At 43.2% G+C, this 24,577-nt stretch overlaps 1 protein-coding gene across 2 annotated transcripts in view; it reads left to right on the forward strand.

Moving 5' to 3' along the window:
• The window catches only part of SETBP1 (SET binding protein 1), a 393,524-nt gene that overhangs the window by 252,986 nt on the left and 115,961 nt on the right, over nucleotides 1-24,577 (forward strand). For both annotated transcript variants that reach the window (XM_062201596.1, XM_062201597.1), the window contains exon 4: nucleotides 19,172-22,628. In XM_062201596.1, coding sequence (XP_062057580.1) covers nucleotides 19,172-22,628 — 3,457 coding nt within the window. The remainder of the gene's footprint in view (nucleotides 1-19,171; nucleotides 22,629-24,577) is intronic.

Below are 24,577 nucleotides of genomic sequence, written 5' to 3' on the forward strand. Positions count from 1 at the left end.
TCAATAAAAGGCAAGTAAAGTTAGTTTCTTAGCCCAGAAGTGGGGAGTTGTTGGGGGCATCACAAAGAAGATGAGATGGCAGCTGTGACACTGGTTTGAATGCAGGCATTGTAGAAGGCGAGGATCTGTTGTCCCACAGCTGTATTGTGTCCCAGTCCTGAAAGCTTTCTGATCTTGCTGCATAATCAGCAAAGGCCAAGAGGAAAAACCTAACACATCTCAAATTTCCATGAGGCCATAGAAAGCTTTTCACTGTATGATTATTTTAAATGTTTTATTCATTGATTTATTTTACTTGAAAATAGAGAAACAGAGGCAGACAAAAACAAATAGACTGGGAGATTCCATGTGTTGCATTCAATCTCTAATTTCCCACAACAATCCGAACTAGGCCAGAGTGAAGCCAGGAGCCTGGATCTCAGTCTGGGTCTCCCACATGGGTGGCAGGTACCCGAGTACTGGAACCATGACCTGCTGATTCCCAGGATGCGCATTAGCAGAAAACTGGACTTGAACGGAGGCAGGGACTCAAACCCAGACACACAGATATGTGTGGGTGTGGGTGTCCCAGGCAGCATCTTAAGGATTCGGCCAAATGCCCGCTCCTCACTGTGTGAGTTTTGCCCCTGATTAGGGCCTCAGCATGAAGGTGCTTCCCTGATCTGAGATGCAGCAAGTTTGGTAAAAACAGCTATAGAGGACCCTGGACTGAGGCATGGTTAAGCCAGTAGTCCAAGAGAGGAGGTCATCAGGGTGACTGCTACCAGAGCAGTTATGGGTGAGGCAACTCTGAGAAGTGTCCAGTTTCAGGAGCAAGTGGAATGATCAAGGCAAAGCCCCCTAACCAGAAGTCATTAAGGAGCTGATGGAAACGCACATGTAAGTTCTGAGGGAGGTGGTCCAGGTGTCAAGCTGGGCAGAAGCTTCAGATAAGCCTTGCCCTGGAGGTGGGCTCAGGAACCTGGAGCAAGACAGGAAGGGCTATCAGGTGCAGGAGATCCAGCAATCTGCTCAGGTTCTCAGGTACCGGGGATGTCTTTACACTGCCTTCCACCTCATTTCCTTACAAGAGGAGGTTCTAACAAGGAAGGCAGAAGGAGCAACTTGAGACTTTAGTCGGGAGACTGTAGACAAATGCTGACCCTAGGCACTTACATGAGTTCAAGCAATTTGTTCATCTTCTAAAGCTCAGTTTCTTCATTGATAACAAGAGAACAGATTCTCCAACATCCTGTGCAAGTCTGAGATTCCAAATCTTTGTGAGAGTGCCATGATTCTTCTGTTATGCAACCAAAATGTATGTTTGTTTAATGAGTGATTCCAAAATGAGCAGAATCTGGCCTATTGTACTTTGTCAGGCAACAGGTAAACTCCCCTGTCACCATAAATTGCACCCACTGCCCACAGGTGCTGGCACTCATCTTTGAAAATCTGTGGTATCTCATCTCCCCGTGACCTTATAGATGTCAACAGCCTTCAGGGAACTTTGTACAGTGTCTAATTCTCTATATTTTCATGATGGAAATGTTTGAAACCTCTGTTAGGCAAATAATTATAGTAAAAGATAGAGAGGGAATGGGTGTCCATTTCACAACTTCTGAACAATTGGTGAACACTCTTAATTGACCTTTGTACACAAGGAAGGCACCAGGTACCACTGGGAGGACCGCTGAGGCCAAGCCAGAGTATCCTATTTTACAGCTAAGGAAACAGAGGTACACTGAGGTTAGGCAACCTGTTCAAGGCCACATAACCAGTAAGTTTGCACTCAACTGAGATTTGAACCCAGTCATGCTGGCCCAAGTGTACATGCTCTTAACTGCTCTCCATTTCTGCCCTCCACATCTAAGAAGAAAAGTGGAAGAACAAGCCATAGATGCCTTACCACCTTCAACAGGAAGCCTGCTCATGGAAGTTCAAGTGCCTGGATAGAATACAAGATTCCAAAAGCAGTCAACATGGGATGACGTGGGGACTTATGTGACCAGTGCTCTGTGGGCAGCTGCCTGGGACGTGAAATTGTTCCTGCAGCATCATAGGAAGGTGTAGGAATAAGTTGAAGTCTCAGCCCCCACCCACGAGGCCAGCCACTTTTCATCTTGGCCCTTTCACCTGAGGCTCAAGCTAAATGAACAGTGCACCAAACACCTGCAATTTGCCGTATTTCTGGGAAGCTTTAAAAGCTGGTCTTTTGGGTGATTCAGCTTCTTCTTGATGTTGTTGACTCAATTTGTAATCAGTGGTTACTTTAGTGCTAATAGCAAAAAGCACCAGTTCTGTACTCAAAAGCACTTATAAAATGGAAAACGATACTGTTTTCTTGTGCTCCCGTTTTCCATTTTTCCTCTAAGTTATGATCTTTGGGCTTAGTTCTTGAGCTTTCTCCTGCTCTTTCTTCCAGCAACCTTGGCTTCACACAAGAATCCCTGCTGCCCCTTCCCCTGGGAACAAAGCTGAACAGCTCTACACGCACTTCCGTGCACACACCCTTAAGTTACAGTGTTGGCAGAACTTGACTAAAACAAGAGCTACCTGTACAAACACCCACGTCCAGATCCGTGTCTCTAAACTGGCAGAAGAGAAGCCTACTTAACAGAGGCCACAGATGATGCTTATCCACCATCTGGTTTGGGAAATGTCTTTTTGCTGGGGAGGGTTCAGATTAATTGCTGACTCCCCTTTCTTTGGGAGACAGGCCTCCCAAATCCCTGCCATGGTGGCTTTGCCTCTGGATGCACTAACAGTTTTCATCTGTCTCTTGTAGAACTGACATTCAGACCTGAATGCTCTGTCCCACTAACTCTGCCACTTCATTGTATGCTGCTGATTCCCAAAGAAAGCAAGAGCCATTCTCTTCCCTCCTTTTTAGAGAGGGGTGAAGTAAAAAACAGAACCACGGCAGAGAAAAGCTTACAAATTTTAAAAACCAAAATGTTGCCCTGTAACCCCTTGTTGAGGTTCAGTCTGCAGCTCTTGTTCCGTGGCTTCACTGTGCAGCATGTCTGAGTCCAGGACTCTGCCCTTATTGCTGCCTCATGCCCCAGGACATCCAGCCCATCGCGCCCAGGACCCAGCTGGAGGAATAAGGACACCGGAGTAGGGAGGGCTAAGCCTGCAGTTGGAAGAGAAGAGGCAGTGACGCTGTTAGTGGATTCTGGGGCAGCAGGTCCTGAGCACCTGAATAGCACAATCAGGAGGCCCCTGCGTCCCCTCTGGAAGGATGCAGTGCGGCCGTGCTGTGCTCCAATTAGCCCCTCCAAGCCTGCCCCATGGCTGCCTCTGAAGTGGCCACCCCGCAGCTCCACGCTAATCTCTCTCTAAATTTACTGAAATCAGCTTCCAGCTCTTCTGCTGAGAGGTTGATTTTTTATTTGTAGGTCACATAATTGAAAGCCCGGTTTTTGTCATTTTCCCCCCACAGGAGTACATTTCCAGACCCAAAAAGCCCTGTGAAGCCTGCTTAACACAGCTGAGGGAGGTGGGGCAGGGGACTCCCTCCCAGGGGTGCATTTGCTGTTAGTTGCAGAACCTGTTCCTGGGATCCCAGCTAGCACTGGATAGGATGCTTGTCGACCCTGCTTGCCAGAACTATCTGGGAGCATATAGATTTCAACTCAAAATAGGAAGGCACTATCTGATAGAGCAGTGTAGTTTGTGAAGAAATGAGACCTCTGTGACTGAGCATTGTCAAGTAGCCCCCAGAGAGGCTGTGGAGAGAAAGCTCGAGACTCGAAGGGTTGTCAGGTTGAGGATGGGTGGCAGGATACCGACGCCAACAGCACCACCAGGATGGATGATGGCAGGAAACCATCATTGGAATATAAATGAGGTGCTTTCTGGTTAACGCCTCTACTCCAACCCCATTTCTTGTGGATGAATATTTGAATCTTGTGGATGAATATAGCTTATGGGAAATCAGAAAATTTGATAGCCGTCTTTTATATGATGTCTACTATGGACCAGGCACTGCAGAAAATACTTGACCCTCATCAACCTCCAGTCTTGTCAACTCCGTCTTTGAGATGGGCACTGCTGTTAGGAAGCTTAGAACCAAGATGCCACGTGAATTGTCAGGTTCATTGTGGAGCTGGATCCAGACCCTGGCATAGCCCCAACCTCCATACCACACTGTAGCTCTCAGCTGTTCCTTACATCTCAGGAACAGTGACTCCAGTCCAGGACTTGGGAAGGGACCAGTGCATCTCAAATGGTAGCCCCCAGGCATCACCTGGAATATTTTTAGAAATTCAGAATCCTGACCACACCCCAGACTTTTAAGATCAGAATCTGTGTTTCAGAGTGCCCTGATGAACCTTGTGTCCCAGTTGTCACTCCAGGTTTGGTCTGATTCTTTCACTTGCTCTCCAGTCTGCCTTTCTTAAGCCTCTCAGAGTTGAAGTGGGGAGGGGAAGACTCCAGTGAATAGACTTTAAAATATCAAGTGATTTCTCCTGCTCCCATTGCTTGGACACCTATTCCACTCACACTCACATATTGTATTGAATCCTCAGCAAAGTCCTGATTTGTGCTGGTGGGGAAAGGGACATGGACAGGCTGGAAGAGGGCAGTGGACAGCTGGGGAAGGCAGCAGACACAACAGTCCAGACCACTCAGGACCATCCAGGGGGCTTGGCCCCTGTGTTTTTGCCCTGTCAGCCACTCCTCACTGCCTTGCTGTAGCTCCTGTTGGTGCCTATGCTCTGTAGAGGGGAACAAAGGGTGCCTCCCCCACCAGGAGCATCCTGATACATCCCTGAGCATGACGGTCCCTCCAGCCAGTGTCGATGTTATTAATTTTTAAAACAAACTTCCTGATTGAGGTTCTGGCTGCCTCTAAATTGTCTCTACAAGGAGACTGTGTACTAATTAACCCATAGAAACAATCAATGATGTACCTTTTTCAAGTTTCAGGGTGATTAGAATATGAAAATGAAGAGCACAATGGTGCAGATGTTTTAAAATCACAGCAGACAGCAATTAGTGACACGGAAACCAGCTGCTTATCTCTCCAGATAAAGCCTCTTAATAGGGAATTACACTGGAGGAGTCATTACCCAGATGGATCGCGCATGATTTACACAGGAGGCGGGGCTGTGTTAACTTTGATTTGTGAGCCAGATTCTCAACAAGCCTCTTTCCTTACCTCGGAGGAAGGTGAATTTGTGGCTGCGGCGGAGGCAGGCTTCGCCTTGCTACCTGTTGACCCAAGGGTGCCACCAGGGCAAGAAGAGGAGAGAGCAAAGGACTCTTGGAGAAGCCACAGGCACCTGTCCCCTTGATTCAGGCTCTGTGGTTTTTGGATTAATGCAGTCAGCTGCCCCTGTGTATAGGGGAGAGTAAGGGCCAGGGAAGGTGGCCACTGGGAAGAAAGGGTTGCTGCTTCCTGACAGATGGCTTTGGGTGTGGGTGTGCATGTGTTTTGTCTAAGGGCACTCTGAGTAATCATTTTTTATGTATTTTCTCATCTTGGGGGGTCTTTTCCTTATAGAATTGAGGTAAAATGTACATATTCCAAAATGTACAGATCTTAACTATACAGTTGCAAGTTCTGACAGATGCACAGTTGTGTAGCTTATATTCTTATCAATAACAACATATGTCCATAACCTCCAGAGACTTTTGGCCTTTTCTCAATATCCATCACACTCTACCCCACCCTATAAACACTTTCCTGATTGCTATCATAGCAAACTAGTTGTGCCTGTTCTAGAACTTTATATGCATAAATGAGAAAAGATGTTTAAAAACCGCATTAATTGTTAATATATCTATTTCATCCTTTAATTCTCTTCATTTGAAATTTGGTGCATTTGAAATTCTGTGTGTATTCTTTTGGGCTCTGGCTTTTTTCACTCAGTAAAATTGTGTGTGTGTGTGTGTGAGAGAGAGAGAGAGAGAGAGAGAGAGAGAGAGAGAGAGAGAATCCATCCACGTTGTGGAATGTATCCATACCTGTTCTGGTCGTCTGTGGATTGACACCTGAGGCTCCAGCTGCTAACAATTTGGAATCAACTATTGTGATTTTTGCATACAAGTCTGTCTGTGGACACAGTTTACATCTCTCTTGCATAATGCATAGGAATGAAATTGCTGTATCTGAGGATCTATTTATCTTTAAAAGGCAAGGCCAAGGCATTATCCCAAGTAACATTTTCCATTTTAAAGTTCCTTCATCAATAAACAGACTTTCAGTTGCTCCATGTCCTTGTCAACACTTGTTTCTGTTTTTTTTTTTTTTTTTTAATTTTAGCCATCCCGGTGAGTGTGTAGTGGTAGCTTATTGTGGCTTTAACTGACATTTCCCTGATGGCAAATAACATTAGAGGATATCATGCATATCATATATGCATTCACTGCTCATTCTACTTTTATAGCTGAGTATATTTTGGCAAAAGCATTTTTCAGTTGTCAGGTGAAGTGAAGATGGTTATATTATCAATATATTTTGTTCTGATTTTTAAGTCAGTTTGTTCTAGAAATTACTGAGAGAGGATGTTTAAAAATTGCATTAATTGTGAAAATATCTATTTCATCCTCTAATTCTCTTAATTTGAAATTCAGTGCATTTGAAATTCTGATATTATGAGGTACAAAGTTAAGATTATTGTCTCTTCTTGATGAATCTCCTCTTTTATCATTTTGAAATATTCCTAATTATCTCTGATAATAATTTTTACTCTGAAACCTATTTTGCCTTATATTAATTTACTCCCTTCCACATTCTCATGTTTAGTGTTGTGTGGCATATTTCATTCCATTCTTTTACTTTTAAACTCTCAGTGTCTTCATATTTAATGTTTACCTCTTCTAAACAACATATAGTTGAGTTTGGATTTTTTTTTTCTTTAGCCTGATGATCTGCCTTCTTTTTTGTAGTGTTTAGTATATTTAGAGCTAATTTAGAGCTAATGTAATAACTGATACTGTTCAGTTCAAGTATGCAATGTGGCTGTGTGCTTTCACTTTATTCCATAGTTCTTCATTATTTTTAAACCTTTTTGTCCCCCCCCCCTTTTTTTGGATTAATGGAACATTAATTAAATTAATTAATTAATTAATTAATAATATTAATTAAATTCCATGTGTTTCTTTCTACTAGCACTTTCAGAAACCCACTTTATTTTATTTCCAGTAACAATTGGTACCCTTCAGTATCATAATTACTTTGAACTAATATAATGTCCCTTCATATACAAGGGAACTTCAAAACGTATATTGGAAAGATGAGTTAAAAGATTGGTTTTGATGCAAAAAGGTTGAAATCCATGCATACATGGTGTCTTCCAAACAGTTCATACAAATTGTGTATCAGGAAGGAACTGTGCATGGATTTCAAAAACTTTTGTACCATAAAGCTTATCTTTTAATTCTATTGGCCATAAACTTTTCGAAGAACCCTCAGAATATTACACATACAAACTTTCATTTCTTTCCTCTTGTTCTTTGTTTTATTGTTGATGTACATTTTATTTCTATAAATTCTGTGACTCTAAAATACAGTGTTGTTATCTCTGCTATAAACAGTAAGTTGCCCTTTTTTAAGATTTATTTATTTGAAAGTCAGAGTTAGAGAGAGAGAGAGAGAAATCTTCCATCTACTGGTTCACTCCCCAAATGGCTTCAACAGCCAGGGCTGGGCCAGGCAGAAGCCACGACCTTCATCCAGGTCTCCCACATGGGTGTCAGGGGCTCAAGGACTTGTGCTATTTCTGTTGCCTTCCCAGGAGCATTAGCAGGGAGCTGGATCAGAAGTGGAGCATCCGGGACTCGAACTGCCATCCACATGGATGCCAGCACTGCAGACACTGGCTTAACTTGCTCTGCCACAGAGCCAGCCCCATCAGCTGCCTTTTAAAAGATCAAAAGAACAGAAATAAATTATCAAGTATATACCCACATATTTACCACCTTCAGCACTTTTCACTCATTCTTATAGATCAGACTTCCCATAGATCGGTGTAATTTCCCTTTAACGTAAAAAACTTCCTTTTACATTTCTTGTAATTCATGTCTGCCAGTAATGAATTCCCTTCATTTTGCTTATCTAAAAACATCTTTATTTTACCATAATTTTTCAATGATATTTTAATGGATTTAGAAATTTAACTTGACTGTTTTGTTTTCATCTCACTACTTTAAAAGTGTGGTTTCGTTTCTCCTGGTTTGTATTTTCACTGATGAGAAATCAGATACTACTTTTGTTCTTACACTCCTATAAATAATATATATATATGTATATATATATATATGTATATATATATATATATATATATATAGAGGCTGCTTTTAGAATTCTCTCCTTATCCTTGTTTTTTTTTTAACTTTTATTTAATGAATATAAATTTCCAGTGTACAGCTTATGGATTACAATGGCTTCCCCCTCCCGTAACTTCCCTCCCACTCCCTCTCCCCTTCATTCACATCAAGATTCATTTTCAATTCTCTTTATATACAGAAGATCAATTTAGTATAAAGATTTCAACAGTTTGCACCCACATAGAAACACAAAGTGAAACATACTGTTGGAGTACTAGTTATAGCATTAAATCAAAATGTACAGTACATTAAGGACAGAGATCCCACATGAGGAGCAAGTGCACAGTGGCTCCTGTTGTTGACCCAACAAATTGACATTCTAGTTTATGGCGCCAGTAACCACCCTAGGCTGTCGTCATGAGTTGCCAAGGCTATGGAAGCCTTCCAAGTTTACCGACTCTGATCATATTTAGACAAGGTCATAAAAGACAGAGTGAGGATAGTAACCAATGATCCTAAGAGTGGCATTTACCAGGTTTGAACAATTATACAGCATTAAGTGGGGAAGAGGACCATCAGTACACACAGGTTGGGAGTAGAGCCATTGGTGGTAGAGTAGAGGTTATGATTACAAAGGAATGAGGCCCAAGTGTGCTAGACAGGGTCTAGAACAAAGGACAGAGTCATTATTAGATGTGCTAAGAAAGGTGCTGTCTAAGCTACAATTAATCAGTTTCTTTCTAATCTGCCTAGATGTCATTTCTGTTTGTGTTTATTCTGGCTGAGATGTGTTGAGCTTCTTAAATATGTAAATATACATGCACTATTCTCTCCCCTCTCTTTCTGGTATTCTAATTATATGTGTATTAAATCTCCTCATAGTCCTTGTCCCACAAGGCCACTGAAGTTTAATTTTTTATTATAGTTTCCCATTTTTCCTTCAGTTTGGATAGTTTATGCTGGCTTCTCTTCATGGTCATTAACCATCTCTTCTGCAATGTTCTGGAAGCTCTGAAGGCCTTCCAGTGAATTCTTTGTGTCAGATATCATGTTCTTCAAGTTTAGAATTTTCTTCTGGCTATTTTGGTGTGACTGCCATCTCTGTGCTGAGACTTCCCATATGTTTATCAATTATGTGCATCTTTTCCTTTAAATACTTGAATATTTCCATAATGCCTGTTTTGAGGACCTTGGGTCTGTTTTTATTCTCCTGATCTGATTGGGGATCACATTTGCCTGCTTCTTTTCTTGTCTAATAAAATTTTTATTGTGGATGTTATAAAGAGTCTGAATTTTGTTGTTTTCTTTTAAAGGGTTTTGACTTTGATCTGTGAGGCTGTTAATTTACTTGCAGATCAGCTTTATTCCACTGAGAATTCCTTGTATTTGTTGGGAATAGACCAGAGTAATACTCCTGCTAAGAAGATAAGAAATACCATTTCTTGGATCTCAACTGAATGCCTAGACTGTTCATTGAAGCCTCCTCACTCTGGCGAGTCAGAAATCCAACACAGCCCAATGCTATGTGACCTCAGGACTCCACACTCAGTTTATGGCATTTCTTGCAAGCTTTGTAGAGTCTCCCTTGAGTGCTGATAAAAATGTGTCCAGACACTTATTGTAATCCCTAGAAAGGCATGTAGAGTTTGTTTCTACATAACTTCATCCTCTCAAGTACCCTATCCTCCATATACTTGGGAGCCCCAAACTCCGACCTCTATTTTCCTTCTCAATGAAACCATGGCTCCCTGGGCTTCACTTCTATTTCCTAGTTTAGGAAGTGCTCCTAGGAAGAGCACTAAGGATATTCCAGAACCTCGTGCATTTCCTGTCTCCAGAACAGTCCATGTTATCTCTTGTCCAGTGCTAGACATTAGGCAATATGTTTTTGTATATTGTCAGTTACATATTTTATATATCTTCAGGCATATATTTGGTTCAGTTTTATTTTTGCTCCATAGAAAGTTTGTATCTTTTTTTAAAATATTTATTTTTTCAAAAGTCAGAGTTACACAGAGAGAGGAGAGGAAGAGAGAGAGAAAGAGAGAGGGGGAGAGAGAGAGAGAGAGAGAGAGAGAGAGAGGTCTTCTATCCGATGGTTCACTCCCCTATTGGCCACAACGGCCGGAACTGCGCCGATCCGAAGCCAGGAGCCAGGAGTGTCTTCTGGGTCTCCCACGCGGTTGCAGGGGCCCAAGGATTTGGGCCATCTTCTACTGCTTTCCCAGGCCATAGCAGAGAGCTGGATTGGAAGAGGAGCAGCCAGGACTAGAACCAGTGCCCATATGGGATGCCAGCACTTCAGGCCAGGGCATTAGCCCACTGCACCACAGAGCTGGCCCCCAAAAGTTTGTATCTAACACCTATTATTCCATCCTGGTTGAAACAAAATCAGTGGTCATTTTATTGTTATTATTGGTTATTTATTTATTTCTGAGGCAAAGACACAAACAGAGACAGAGGGTTTCCATCTGCTAGTTTACTCCCTAAATGCCTGCAACAGCTAGAGCTAGGCCAGGGCTGAAGTTTGGAGCCTGGAACTCAATCCAGGTCTCCCATGTGGGTGGCAGGAACCCAACTACTTAAGCCTTTAACCTACTGCCTCCAAGAATCTGCACTGGCAGGAAGCTAGGACCAGGAGCCTAAACTGTGAATCAAACCCAGGTCCTCCAATATGGGACACAGGTCTATTAACCACTAGGTTCATACTTGCTCCCAATTTTTTATATATATTTTATTTTATTTTGACAGGCATAGTGGACAGTGAGAGAGAGAGAGAGAGACAGAGAGAAAGGTCTTCCTTTTTGCCATTGGTTCACCCTCCAATGGCCGCCATGGCTGGTGCGCTGCGGCCGGCGCATCACACTGATCCGAAGCCAGGAGCCAGGTGCTTCTCCTGGTCTCCCACGGGGTGCAGGGCCCAAGGACCTGGGCCATCCTCCACTGCACTCCTAGGCCATAGCAGAGAGCTGGCCTGGAAGAGGGTTAACCGGGACAGAATCCGGTGCTCCGACTGGGACTAGAACCCGGTGTGCTGGCGCCACAAGGCGGAGGATTAGCCTATTGAGCCGCGGTGCCGGCCCAATTTTTAATTATGCAGAATTACTGTGTACTCAAAGGGGCATGCATTAGGGGCTTCTCTTTGTGAGTAGTTAACAACTCCAATAAAAGGAGCATATTAATATCACTCACAGCTCCCAAACAGCAAATGAAAATTGTTCCTATGGGAGTCACAGCCAGGTGACTTTCCAGAGCAATTCATGTGAAAATATATGACAATAGGATCAGTTCATAAATTTAATTGGGAAATTCTTGTTGATTTGAGAGATCGGTAGTTCTTCTGTGTCCCATGGAATCATATCATAAAACCATGGTTAAACAGGGTATTTAGTGTCATTCTCTACTATTCTCATATACCATTAGCAAATATAGAAATGAACAGGGCTGGGGATAGGTACTTTGTGACAAGTTCAATGGAAGCTGGTACACTCATTCCTCCTATTTATGACCTAAATGCTGTTGTTTCAGTCTCTTTACTTGAATGAAGGAGCTGTCTCTCTCTCTCTTTCTCCCTTTCTTCATTAAAATCCTTTGTTAAACTTTCTGTTCATTTGGGTGGTTGGGAGTTAAAAAGGTCAGCAGCATCCCTCTTGCCCCATCCATTGGCAATGGTTCAGAAATATCTTTGGAAAATCCTAGGACTTTGTGGATCACATTTGAAAGCAACTGAGCTGGAACATCTCCTGATAATATCAGAGCCCCCAACCCAGTGCTGCCTTTATTATAATCCACTGGTCCTCAAGTCTGTCTGCCCAATGGGATCACCTGAGTGCTTGGAAGAACATACTGCCATTCAGGCCCCACCTCCAGAATGTGGACTTACTTGCTGTGAATCAGATCCCAGGCATGCTGTTCTTTACAAAGATTCCTAGATGATTCTAACAGCCTGAGTTGGGCCCCTTTAATGTAATCAGACGGTTTGTGGTTACATTCTTGTCTCCCATACTGAGCTATGGCTGAGGTCTGAGCATTTGCCTCTAGCCTCAGAGATGCAATGTCAGGATTCCCCAGGTATCTGGGGATTGAGCTGGATGAGGGGAGGAAATAGAAATCCCAGAGTGGGGGGTCATGAGCACCTGCACACCTGGCTCATTCTGGGAGGACAAGAGTGTTATCCACCTCTCACCTTACAATTGGGATGCCTCCACAGGGGACCAGGTTGGAGTTCCTTGCTGTGTCAATTACAGAGAGTTCATGGATCAAAACAGGAATGCTCAATGCTGCCAAGCTACACATCCTAACAAGGCTGTGGTAGTTTGTTCTGCATATTTACCACCAAAAAGTTTTGTGAATCCCATAGCAACTGAAGAAAAACCACACTTAGAAAAAATGATGGTGTTAAAACATTAGATCAGTGGTTTTTAAACTGGGTTGTACATGTTGTACATCGGAATTATCTGGGGAGTATGTTAAAATATGCATTCTATGTTCCCACCCACAGAGATTGTGAATTAGTGGGCCAGCAGTGGGGCCTAGCGGGTCTGTATTCAGAAGCAGTGTCTTTGCTGATTCTGATCCACTGACCCAAGATCACATCTTGAGAACCACCAGATGCCAAGTTAAGAGCTACTAAAACTTACTCTGTTGCTTCTTAGTCAGCCATATTTTCCTGCTCAGGGAAACCAAAATAGATCACAATGAATTTAAGTGACTGTTGTCCACAGAAAGTAGCAGAGACACAGCTAGCCAAAAGGTATAATTTATCTTCTATAAAGTTTTGGCAATGAGTTAGATGATTTTTCTCACATTCAAATCACCATCTTATTGATACAGACCTTACTTTTGGTAAGTCTGAGACAAAGCTGGCTTATCCGTTTTCTTCCCATTTTTATAGAGTTTTAAGTTTTTACACGGGACTCTAATGCTAGATTTAAAACTTACATTAAAAATAAAGTGCATTTTACTGTACAAGGAACTGTAAGGGTGGAGCTGAGAGGCTCCAAACACAAAGAAAAGGAAACAGGAGGGCTCACTGCCTGGGACTATCACTTTGCCCTGTGACTGTGCTGAAATATTGCACTATACACCAAACAAATGTATAAGTTGTACATGTTATTTAAAACTTGTTAAAAGAAAGCAATTAAAACTCATAAAGTGCTTTTTTGAAAAGAAATTTGTCTTGAGGCCAACGTTGTGGCATGGCGGGTAAAGCTGCCACTTGCAATGCTGGCAGCCCACATGGATAACTGCTACACTTCTGATCCAGATTCCTGCTAATGGCTTTGGAAAAGCAGCAGAAAATGGTCCAAGTCCTTGGGCCCCTGCACCCATGTGGGAGACCTGGATGAAGTCCTTGACTCTTGGCTTTAGCCGGATTCAGTCTGGCCTTTGCAGTCATCTAGGGAGTGAACCCTTGGATGGAAGATTGCTTTCTCACTCTCTGTATCTCCCTCCCTCTAACTCTTTCAAATAAATAAATATTTAAAAACATATTTATCTTGCACAAAATTTAAATGCATGTGATTTATATATGCATTGTTGAAAAGGGAAAATTTATCTACTTTACAAAAGAAATTTTTGCATTACTGAAGGACTTGATTCCACAGATTCATCCCTTAGGAACAGTTCTATCCAATGTTTCTGATATTTCACTGATAAACCTTTGGCCTAGATTCTATGTGCATGGAAAACCTTTCTTGTAAAAGTGAACCACAGCTTCAGAATAATTATGTGTTCCGCAAACAATCAGGTCTTAGGGGCACAGAGAAATGAGGGTGGGAACCAGTGGCAAGCAGCCAAGAAACATACTGTGCTTGGTTTGGTATTGAAAGTGTTCTTCAAAGGTTGGGTGCAGTATAGAATATTGTTCACTCTTCCCTGCTTTGCTGTCTAATGGTTTTACTCATATAATGTCTGTTAAAAATTCAGGTCTTACCCAACACAAAAATTAAATTTAAAGAGGAAAAGGAGATCCCACTCAAAGACTCCTACCCCAAGACCCCTGAAGAATGGGACAAACAGCCTGGGTGTCCCCCTCCTCACCCATTGCCTTCTCCATCTGTGTGGACTGAACTCCCAGTTCTCTGCAAAGAACATATTGGAACTGACAGCCTCACTTCTGTGTGTATGGAATGTCGTGGCTGACAGATGAAGACTTGCGGTTCTGTGAAATGCAATGGGATGCAGCCTTGAGTCAAACTGGAGGGGGCCTCATTCTCCTTCTGGTCCTCTCTGCCCCTTCTCTGAAGCCCCTCTGAGTGAAGGCTTTAAAGCACACACACACACACACACACACACCCCATCTCTCCTGATTCTTTGTTGTGCTTCTCTTTTGTCCATCCTGCCCTTTGATTGCCTGAGCTCTCCCAGGGGGTGCAAATCGCAGCTGAAATGCTGGGAACAATGGGGTCAGGCTGAGGTCCAAGGGAGCACTAGGGACCAGCAAGCTTAACTACATGACTCAGCTGGTATGCCCTGGGTATGAGTGAGCAGCCCCACCTTTCAGTTACCAGGGTAAAATCCACCCTCCTGACAGTCACATGGCTTTCCCCAAAGGCATAGTTAATTGGAAAGTGAAACAATTAACAGGAGATGGGGAAAGGAACAGTAAAAATTTCATCGAAGGGGTGTTACCTGACAAGCACCTTTAATCCTTCAGGATTTGGGAAGGATTTTTTTTCCACCACCTAATGCATGTCCTTGCTCTAATTTCATTATGAGTCATTATCAAATGAAAGATTAGTGGTATGTTGTCTTTTTTGTGCAGATATATATTTGAAATTTGCAATAGGCACCCCATCTATTCATTTACTTTTTTACTAATTCAACATTTATTGAAAACTTTCTGGGTGCCAGAGTTTGCAGTAGACCCTGGAGATAAGAAGGTAAATAAGAAGACAAACTCTAACCTCTAAGTACTTACAGGCTAGGAAAGGGAGATAGAAATATGCACAAATAGATGTTAGTTAGCATAGTTAGGACTATGGCAGATACCTTTATAGGAAGCAGTAACACATGCAGAAGGTATGGTCTAAGCAATTAGGTTGGAGGCAAGGTTGCACATCATAAGTTGCAATATATATGTCATTAGTCTCACTATCAACAAAATGAAATGCCCATAGTAAAATATATGTCCATTGATTCAATAAGTATTTGTTGAATGCCTACTGTGTACCAGGTACCATGCTTGGTGCCTCTGCAATGGTGTATACAAGCTAGAAAGTGAGGCAGGCATTTAATATAATTAACACAAAAGTCAAATATAAAATTTAAACTAGGAAAATGTGAAATATGGTTTCATAATAAATTACCAGAGGGATATTTCTTTAAGGTAGAGGGTCCTGAGATTGAACCACAACCAGAAAATGGCAAAATGTTAATTAGGGACTCTATTAGGGGCTAATGACAAGAAGACAGAAAAACAGAGGGACTGGGAGTCAGGCACTATGGTCCTTGTTTCACCTAGAAACCACTCTATGGGTTTCAATGTCCAGTGCCAGAGAAGTGGAAAGGTTAGGAGTTAGAGGAAAAAGGGTGAATTGTTTTGCCTAGGCCCAAAACAGGAACGTACATCTTTTGTGCCACTCTAATTTGTTTTTTACTTTTTATTTGTTTTGAGAGGCTGAGATAGATGGATAGATAGATAGATAGATAGATAGACAGACTTCCCAACTTCCCATCTGTTGGCCCACTTCCCAAGTGTCTATAACAGCCCTTGGCTAAGGCTAAAGCCAGGCTCCAGGAACTGCATTCCGATCTTTGACGTGAGTGGCAGAGACCCAACTACTTGAACCATCATCTGCTGCCAAGCTTGGTGTGCATTAGCACTAAGCTAGAGTCAGGAAAGGACCCAGAACTTAAATCCAGACACTCCAGTATGGCATGTGTATGTCCCAAGCAGTGTCTTAACCCCCATACCAAATGCACACCCTGCCCAGTGTAATTTTTAATAATTACCCCCACTAAAACTCTCAACAGGTGAATGTTTGCCTGGCAGTTAAGATGATTTCCCACATCCTATATCAGTGTGCATGAGTTCAATTCTTAACTCTGGCTCCTGACTTCCGTTTCCTACTATTTCATACTTTGGGAGGCTGCAATAATGGCTCAAGGTATTGGGTTCCTAATAACCATGTAAGAGACCTGGATTGAATTCTTGACTGCTGGCTTTGGCACAATCTAGTCTTGGATGTTGCAGGCATTTGGGGAGTGTACTAGTGGATGGCAGCTCATCAAGCTCTCTCATATTCTCTCTCTCTCTCTCTCTCTCTCTCTCTCTCTCTCTCTCTCTCTCTCTCTTTCCCTCCATTTATATATGTGTGTGTGTGTGTCTGTCTGTCTGTCTGTCTGTCTTCTCTCTCTGTCTTTCTGCTCTCTGACTTTCAAATAAATAAATAGCTTTAAAATGTAAGATAATATGTCCAATGTAAGTAATATATTGTCATCCAAGGAGTGGCAAACTTTGCCTCCAAGCCTTCTTGTAGGCTGATGTTCCTGTTAATAAACACATAGTCCCAGTCCAAGTCCAAAGCATAAATGCTAAATTAGCAAAACTCTGATTCGTAAAAGATAAGTAAGTGGCATTTAGTATTTTATGGCATAAATAAGATTTCTATATTTTTTCTAAAAAGTGGAATAACAGCCTATGACCACAGCAATAAAACTTAGTAAACACATTAGGTGGTAGGGCTGATTCTCTATGTGTTGATGATGGTAGTGCCTGTACTATAAACTACAATATGAAGAAAAAAGAATTTCTTTTCTCTATTTTCCCCCTTAGAATCTATAGACTTAGCTTATGGAGACTACCTCAAGATTCTTGAAATATATGTATTACATTCTTGTAATGTTATAAGAATAAAAAGCATGTTACAAAATCAAAGAGGCAGGAAATAACCCTGTACATTTCAGGAACTAGTGTGAAGGAAATCCTTCTTGCATTATGACATTGAATTTTACCCATAATACTTTCTGCCATCTGTATTTTGACTCTTAACTGGAACTCTAAGTATTTTTCTAATAAAGCATTAAGCTATGTAATGGCAAATTTAACACCACTGTAAGTTCTATAACACTAATGGCCAATAAAGATAGGTGGCATGATAGATGGATGAATGGGTAGACGAATGGGTGGATAGACAGACTGACAAACCTATATGTAAATAGACAGGCAAATATTACAGCTTATGGTTATCTAAATTCACTAAGTCAATCGACAAATACTTCACAATGGGAATATTATCCAGATCATACTTCAATGTACTAATTTTTCCCTTCTTTAACAAAACTTAGGCTAAAACATACCATGTATTTACTTTTTATGTATAAATTAGACATAATGAGCTTTAATGAATACTTTTACTAGTAGTAAGGCTTAAAATCTATCTGGAACAATGACAATATATCTGTATTAAAAATAGTTTTAATAACTCAAAATGATGTGTTTACCATCCCTTTCCTTTGTGATTTTTATAGACGCTGACTGTTGTTAGCTTTTTGTAACTTTAATTAAAACACCTGAGAGTAGTTTTGGGGGAAGAAAAGGTTTATTTCAGCTTACTGTTTAGAAATTAACAGTGTTACGATTGGGCCAGTCCCCTCAGTCTGGCATCTGGTGAAAGTTGGCCACAGTGAAGCAGGTGCAGAGAAATGACAACATGAGGAACCAGGAAGCCAAGAGAGAAGCCAGACCAAGATCAGCTTAGATAACCTCCCCCTCACAAGAACTACCCTCTGAGGACAAGCCCCCAGTGACCTAAAGACCTCCCACCAAACCCCCTCTCATTCACCATTATTAGATCAAGGCTCCACCCTTCATCCATCAACCCTTAACATAGGACTTCAGAGTTTAAACATCGGCATGAGTCTGGGAAACCATGTCTTATTTAGTCTATAACACTCTACCCTTGGCTACCCAAAACTCAATGTTCTCATATACAACCTACACTGACTGTGTTGTGTCTGAAGCACCAAGTTTCACCTTTCCTGTCTGAAGAATCAGTCCTGGAAAAGGTGCTGAAGACATTAACTTATAATCAGTGTAGGGAAAACCTAGTGGAGAAGATTCAGAGGCATAGTCTTGAATGGCAGTGATTTGTTACTGGTCCGGTTGTCTAGGAAATCCAAGATTCCTTTTGAGACTAACCAAGAGGTATCTCAAAAGAACGAAGAATGAGCTTAAAGATCCTTTAACTTGCTAACTCCCAAACACTCCTAGAGCCTGAAGATTTGAAGGCTTGGGACAATTCTTGTTTCTTCTCTTCTATTTCTTTTCCTTGCCCTTGACTGGCCACTTTCCACACGCAGTCTTCTTACTCCACTCTTGCCCCTCAGTCCTCAACTTGCGTTGTCTTTACGTTTTGCAATAGTTCTTATGAGTTACTTACTGGGGCACAGAGATATTGAACTGAGGATAAAGTACAACCTGAATTAGAAAACAAGGGAAAGACCTGTCTCTGAAGAGAAGCAGGGATATAAACAAGAATCATGGGAGATAAGAGGTCCACATTGTGTCCTGAGCTGTGCCACCTTAGGCAGGACCCTCACCACCAACTCCTGGCCAAATGTGGCCCATTCATTTGTCAACTAAGTGACCTTCAGGGACCATGCATCCTCTAAGCAGTCCTTCTCAGATTGCATTAAATCAAAAATAGGTCAAGTTTCCTGTTATTTAAGGAGGAAAAACAGCAATTAAGGCAGCTTTATGAATGTTCAAAGCCAGTGCAATATATTTTTATAGCTGCATTTGAGAAAGCTTCTATAAAGTGTCTGGAATAAAGGGTGTCTCTTAGCATAGTTTCTTGTTTCCAACTTTCAAATAATTAAGTCTTCTGAAATTGCATTGCTAGTGGTTCCAGCCTTCTCATTGGTGCTCTCTCTTTCTCTCTCTCTCCCTCTCCACTCCACCTACCCTCAGGCATATGAGAGGCCCCAGAAACACTCAGCTCTCCATTATGACCCAGGCCTCACACAGGACTTCACCGGGGACACCTTAAAACCAAAGCACCAGCAAAAAAGCAGCAGCCAGAATCACGTGGACTGGTCCACCACCTCTGACAGTGGACCGACCACTCAGAATTGCTTCATTGGTACAGAGTCTGGCAGAGAATCTACGAGCACCAGCAAGATTCCAGCTCTTGAGCCTGTGGCTTCCTTTGCAAAGGTCCAGGGTAAGAAAGGCAGTGCAGGAAGCACGTGGAGTCAGTTGTCTAACAGTAGCAAAGATCTGCTCTTGGGAAGTGTGGTTCCATCCCCAAGCAACCACAGCTCACCAGCTCCACCCAGCAGCTCTGCTGAGTGCAACGGGCTTCAGTCCTTGGGAGATCAAGATGGAGGGGGGACAAAGGATCCCCCAGAACCACCTGTTATAGGCAGCAAGAAAAAGTCTAGTAAGAAAGATGCAAGTCAGAACATCCCAAACCCAGACCTGGATTGGATCAAGAGTACCCAGAAAGCATTTGACAACACTGAAGGTAAAAGAGAAGGCTACTCTGTAGATAACACCCAAGAAGCATCACCAGCCAGGCAGAACGTGAGTTCCGTCAGTAATCCTGAAAATGACTCAAGTCATGTCCGGATTACTATCCCCATCAAGACACCCTCTCTAGATCCAAGCAGCCATAAGAGAAAGAAGAGACAGTCCATCAAAGCTGTGGTTGATAAAATCATCCCAGAGAAAGCCCTGGCTTCTGGAATCACGATGAGCAGTGAAGTAGTTAACAGGATCCTTTCCAATTCAGAGGGCAATAAGAAAGATCCCCGCGTCCCCAAATTGGGTAAAATTATAGAGAATGAGTCCTCCTCAGTTGGTCTTGAAACTGGTGGAAATATTGAAAAAATTGTCCCAGGAGCTGTGTCTAAGCCACGGAAGCCACCTTTGGTCATGACGCCTCCAACATGCGCAGATCACTCTCCGTCAAGAAAGCTGCCAGAAATTCAACATCCAAAATTTGCTGCAAAACGGAGGTGGACGTGCAGCAAACCAAAACCTACCAGCATGCTCCGAGAGGCAGTCATGGCCACCTCTGATAAACTGATGGTGGAACCACCATCTGCCTATCCCATCACCCCCTCCAGCCCTCTGTACACCAACACAGACAGTCTTACTGTGATCACTCCAGTCAAGAAGAAGCGGGGACGACCAAAGAAGCAGCCTCTGCTCACAGTAGAGACAATTCATGAGGGTACTTCCACCAGCCCAGTCAGTCCCATCAGCCGAGAGTTTCCTGGCACTAAGAAAAGAAAGAGGCGACGCAATTTAGCTAAGTTAGCCCAGCTTGTGCCAGGAGAGGACAAACCCATGAGCGAGATGAAATTTCACAAAAAAGTTGGAAAGCTTGGTGTGTTGGATAAGAAGACCATCAAAACGATCAATAAGATGAAAACACTGAAGAGGAAAAATATCTTGAACCAGATTTTGTCCTGCTCCAGCAATATTGCTTTGAAGGCTAAAGCTCCCCCAGAGACCAGCCCTGGGGCAGCAGCAATCGAAAGCAAATTGGGCAAGCAGATTAACGTCAGCAAGAGGGGGACCATCTACATTGGCAAGAAGAGGGGCAGAAAGCCAAGAACAGAGCTGCCACCCCCATCCGAAGAACCCAAAACAGCCATCAAGCACCCAAGGCCTGTTTCTAGCCAGCCGGATGTTCCAGCCGTGCCTTCCAACTTTCAGTCACTTGTGGCGTCTTCACCAGCAGCTATGCACCCACTTTCAACACAGTTAGGTGGGTCCAATGGCAACCTGAGCCCCGCCAGCACTGAAACCAATTTTTCAGAGTTGAAAACTATGCCAAATCTCCAGCCCATCAGTGCTCTTCCAACCAAAACCCAAAAGGGAATACACAGTGCAACCTGGAAGCTGTCTCCACCCAGGCTGATGGCCAACTCTCCTTCACACCTTTGCGAGATTGGCTCACTAAAGGAAATCACACTGTCCCCTGTCAGTGAGTCGCACAGCGAGGAGACGATCCCGAGCGACAGTGGCATCGGGACAGACAATAACAGCACGTCTGATCAAGCGGAGAAGAGTTCAGAATCCCGACGGAGGTACTCTTTTGATTTCTGCTCCCTGGACAACCCGGAGGCCATTCCATCTGACACCAGCACAAAGAATCGGCATGGCCACCGGCAGAAGCATCTCATTGTGGACAACTTTCTGGCCCACGAGAGCCTCAAGAAGCCAAAGCACAAGAGGAAACGGAAAAGCCTGCAAAACCGGGATGATCTCCAGTTTCTGGCAGAGCTGGAAGAGCTCATTACCAAGTTCCAAGTGTTCAGGATCTCCCACCGGAGTTACACCTTTTACCATGAGAATCCATATCCCAGCATTTTTCGGATTAACTTTGATCACTATTACCCGGTGCCATATATCCAGTATGACCCCTTGCTCTATCTTCGTAGGACTTCAGACTTGAAGTCAAAGAAGAAGCGTGGTAGGCCTGCAAAAACCAATGACACCATGACAAAGGTGCCTTTTTTACAAGGGTTCAGCTACCCTATTCCCAGTGGAAGTTACTATGCACCCTATGGAATGCCTTACACATCAATGCCTATGATGAACCTTGGTTACTACGGTCAGTACCCAGCTCCTTTATACCTATCGCACACCTTGGGAGCAGCTTCCCCCTTCATGAGGCCAACAGTGCCACCACCTCAGTTCCACACAAGCTCCCATGTAAAGATGTCTGGGGCAGCTAAACATAAAGCAAAGCACGGAGTACACCTGCAGGGACCTGTTGGCATGGGCCTTGGGGACATGCAGCCATCCCTGAACCCTCCCAAGGTGGGCAGTGCCAGTCTGTCCAGCAGTCGGCTCCACAAAAGGAAACACAAACACAAGCATAAGCACAAGGAAGACCGGATCCTGGGGACCCACGACAACCTGAGCGGTCTCTTTGCAGGCAAAGCCACAGGATTCTCTAGCCACCTCCTGAGTGAGCGGCTGAGCAGCGTGGACAAAGAGCTCCCACTGGGGAATGAGAAGAGCAAGCATAAGGAGAAGCAGAGACACCAGCACAGTGACGCCAGCCACAAAGCTTCTAAGAACAACTTTGAGGTGGACACCCTGTCTACGCTGTCACTTTCTGATGCCCAGCATTGGACGCAGGCCAAGGACAAAGGTGACTTGAGCAGTGACCCTGTGGACTCATGCACTAAAAGGTACTCTGGCAGTGGTGGGGATGGTGGCAGCACGAGATCAGAGAGCCTGGACGTGTTCAGTGAAATGAACCCTTCGAATGACAAGTGGGACAGTGATGTGAGTGGGAGTAAAAGGAGGAGCTACGAAGGCTTTGGGACATACAGGGAAAAGGACATCCAAGCCTTCAAGGTGAACCGCAAGGACAGAAGTTCTTATGACTCCTCCATGTCTCCAGGTAAGACCAAGGTCTTCTTCAGAATTGAATGTTCTAGTTGTTTAATTGTGGGACCTTCACTTCAGAGGTCAGCCATCCTAGGCACATTGGGTCCATTAGTTTGCAAAGAGGAGGAAATCCCTTGAAATCAAATCCCCCTCATACATTTGAGTTGGCTGCACATTTTGTGTATTGATTGCTCGCCATTTACTAACTTGTCTTCTCTCCTGGAGCCATTACCTGAGAAGCCATGGATCCATAGGCAGTCCCCAACACCTACCTAAGCATCAGCCATACCCACTACAGTTACACTCTTTGTTAAAAATGCTGTTCTTAGGTCCTCACCTGAACTGATGCAATAAGATCCCAGAAATGCTGAAGTTGGAAGGAAATTAGTGTCTACTTTATCAGACATGACCTCTCCAGAAGTCATTGGAAGCAGGTGACCAGTGCCTCCTAAAGTTAGCTAATCAGGAAGCTACAGCCCCAGGTCATATTATCTTGTCTTTCTCCCTTGGTATTTGATGAGCTGCCCTGGGCTGGGCTTCGAAGGGAAGCCTTGACCACATTAAGATACTTGTCATTGAGCTTGCCATTGTGAAGGAGCCTGGCTGGAAGGTGCTATATATGCCTGCCACCCCTGTGTGTCTCTTAGTCTGTCTGCTGGAATAGGATTCCACTCACTAATCTCTAAACTGAAGTATCTATTGGTTGGAACTTGGAAGAGCCCATTCTTTGCCAGTTACAGAATTTCCTTGTTAACCTCCCCACTGACATAAACCCTTTCCTACTGTGGCAGTCTCCTACAAAAGTATCTTTTTGCCTTGTCCCTACATCACACAAATGATGAAACTCCTACAGAAAAACAGCCGATCTTTACCTGGAGACAAGTAGAAACATATTTCCTAGGAGCTGCAGAAGCTAGAAGGTGTTCTTGTATTCTCTTTGTCCCCAGATAAAACCCTTCTGGTCAAATCCTGGTTTTAAGGAACTAATAATCCATGTGTAAGGTTTGGTTGTAGTGGTTCACCTCTGTTTATGATGTATACCATTTGTTTGTCCTCTCCCTTCCCAGGGAGTCCATAATTAGTGAAGGTGAGAGCAGTCTATCCGTGACAAATTAGAGACATTTTCAAGGCCAGTAGATTTCAGAAAGAAATATGATTATGAGTGAGAAACTACATAAAGATTGCTCCAGATTGCTTCCTGCTTGTGAGTTGTTACTGTGGTAGATATTCTCTTTGGTTAATGAAGAGACCAATTAGCAGTCAGGTCTCCTGCATTTGTTAAAGGTGATAAATGACCAGCACTTCATGTCTGCCCAAAGAGGATGTGCTCATCTGGGACTCACCATTTCTCATCATCAGACTTTGTTGAAGATGCTTGTGCTGAGCCTAGGTTAAGCCCATCTGGACAGAAGGCACTAGATGAAACTTGTACGTGAGAAATACTATTAATGTCTCTTTCCACATAATAGTACTGGTCCGTGGGACCTACACCAACCATGGACAGAGTGTCCTGACTTTTGTACTTTCTGGATGTTATCTGGCTAGAAAAGAATGGAATTGGGTTATTGCTAAGAATCTTTAAGCAAGAATTCTAAGGCCATTGCCCTGATAAGCAAATCTCAGAAGCTAAAATCAGCCTTTGTTGGGTTTTTGGTTTCTCAGCATTTTTATATATACCTGTAGCCAGACTACACTGCTGGGTGCTGATTGACCTCATGTTTCCAAGCCAGGGTTCATCTGCAGTCACTGAGCGTATCTGTGAAAGTGCCCACATGCCATCCATTCTGGTTTCCATGAGTTTGCATTCCCATGGCTGTTATTGAGTATCACTTCATTCAGAGGTCTCCCGTCTTCTCATTTGGTCTTCAGACAGCCACACAAAATTGAAAAACAAACAACAACAACAACAAACCTTGGATTCAACCTCAAGTACTAGATACAGTCCAATTCTGTTATGAAATT

Source organism: Lepus europaeus, chromosome 9 (assembly GCF_033115175.1).
Source record: "Lepus europaeus isolate LE1 chromosome 9, mLepTim1.pri, whole genome shotgun sequence".
NCBI lineage: Eukaryota > Metazoa > Chordata > Mammalia > Lagomorpha > Leporidae > Lepus > Lepus europaeus.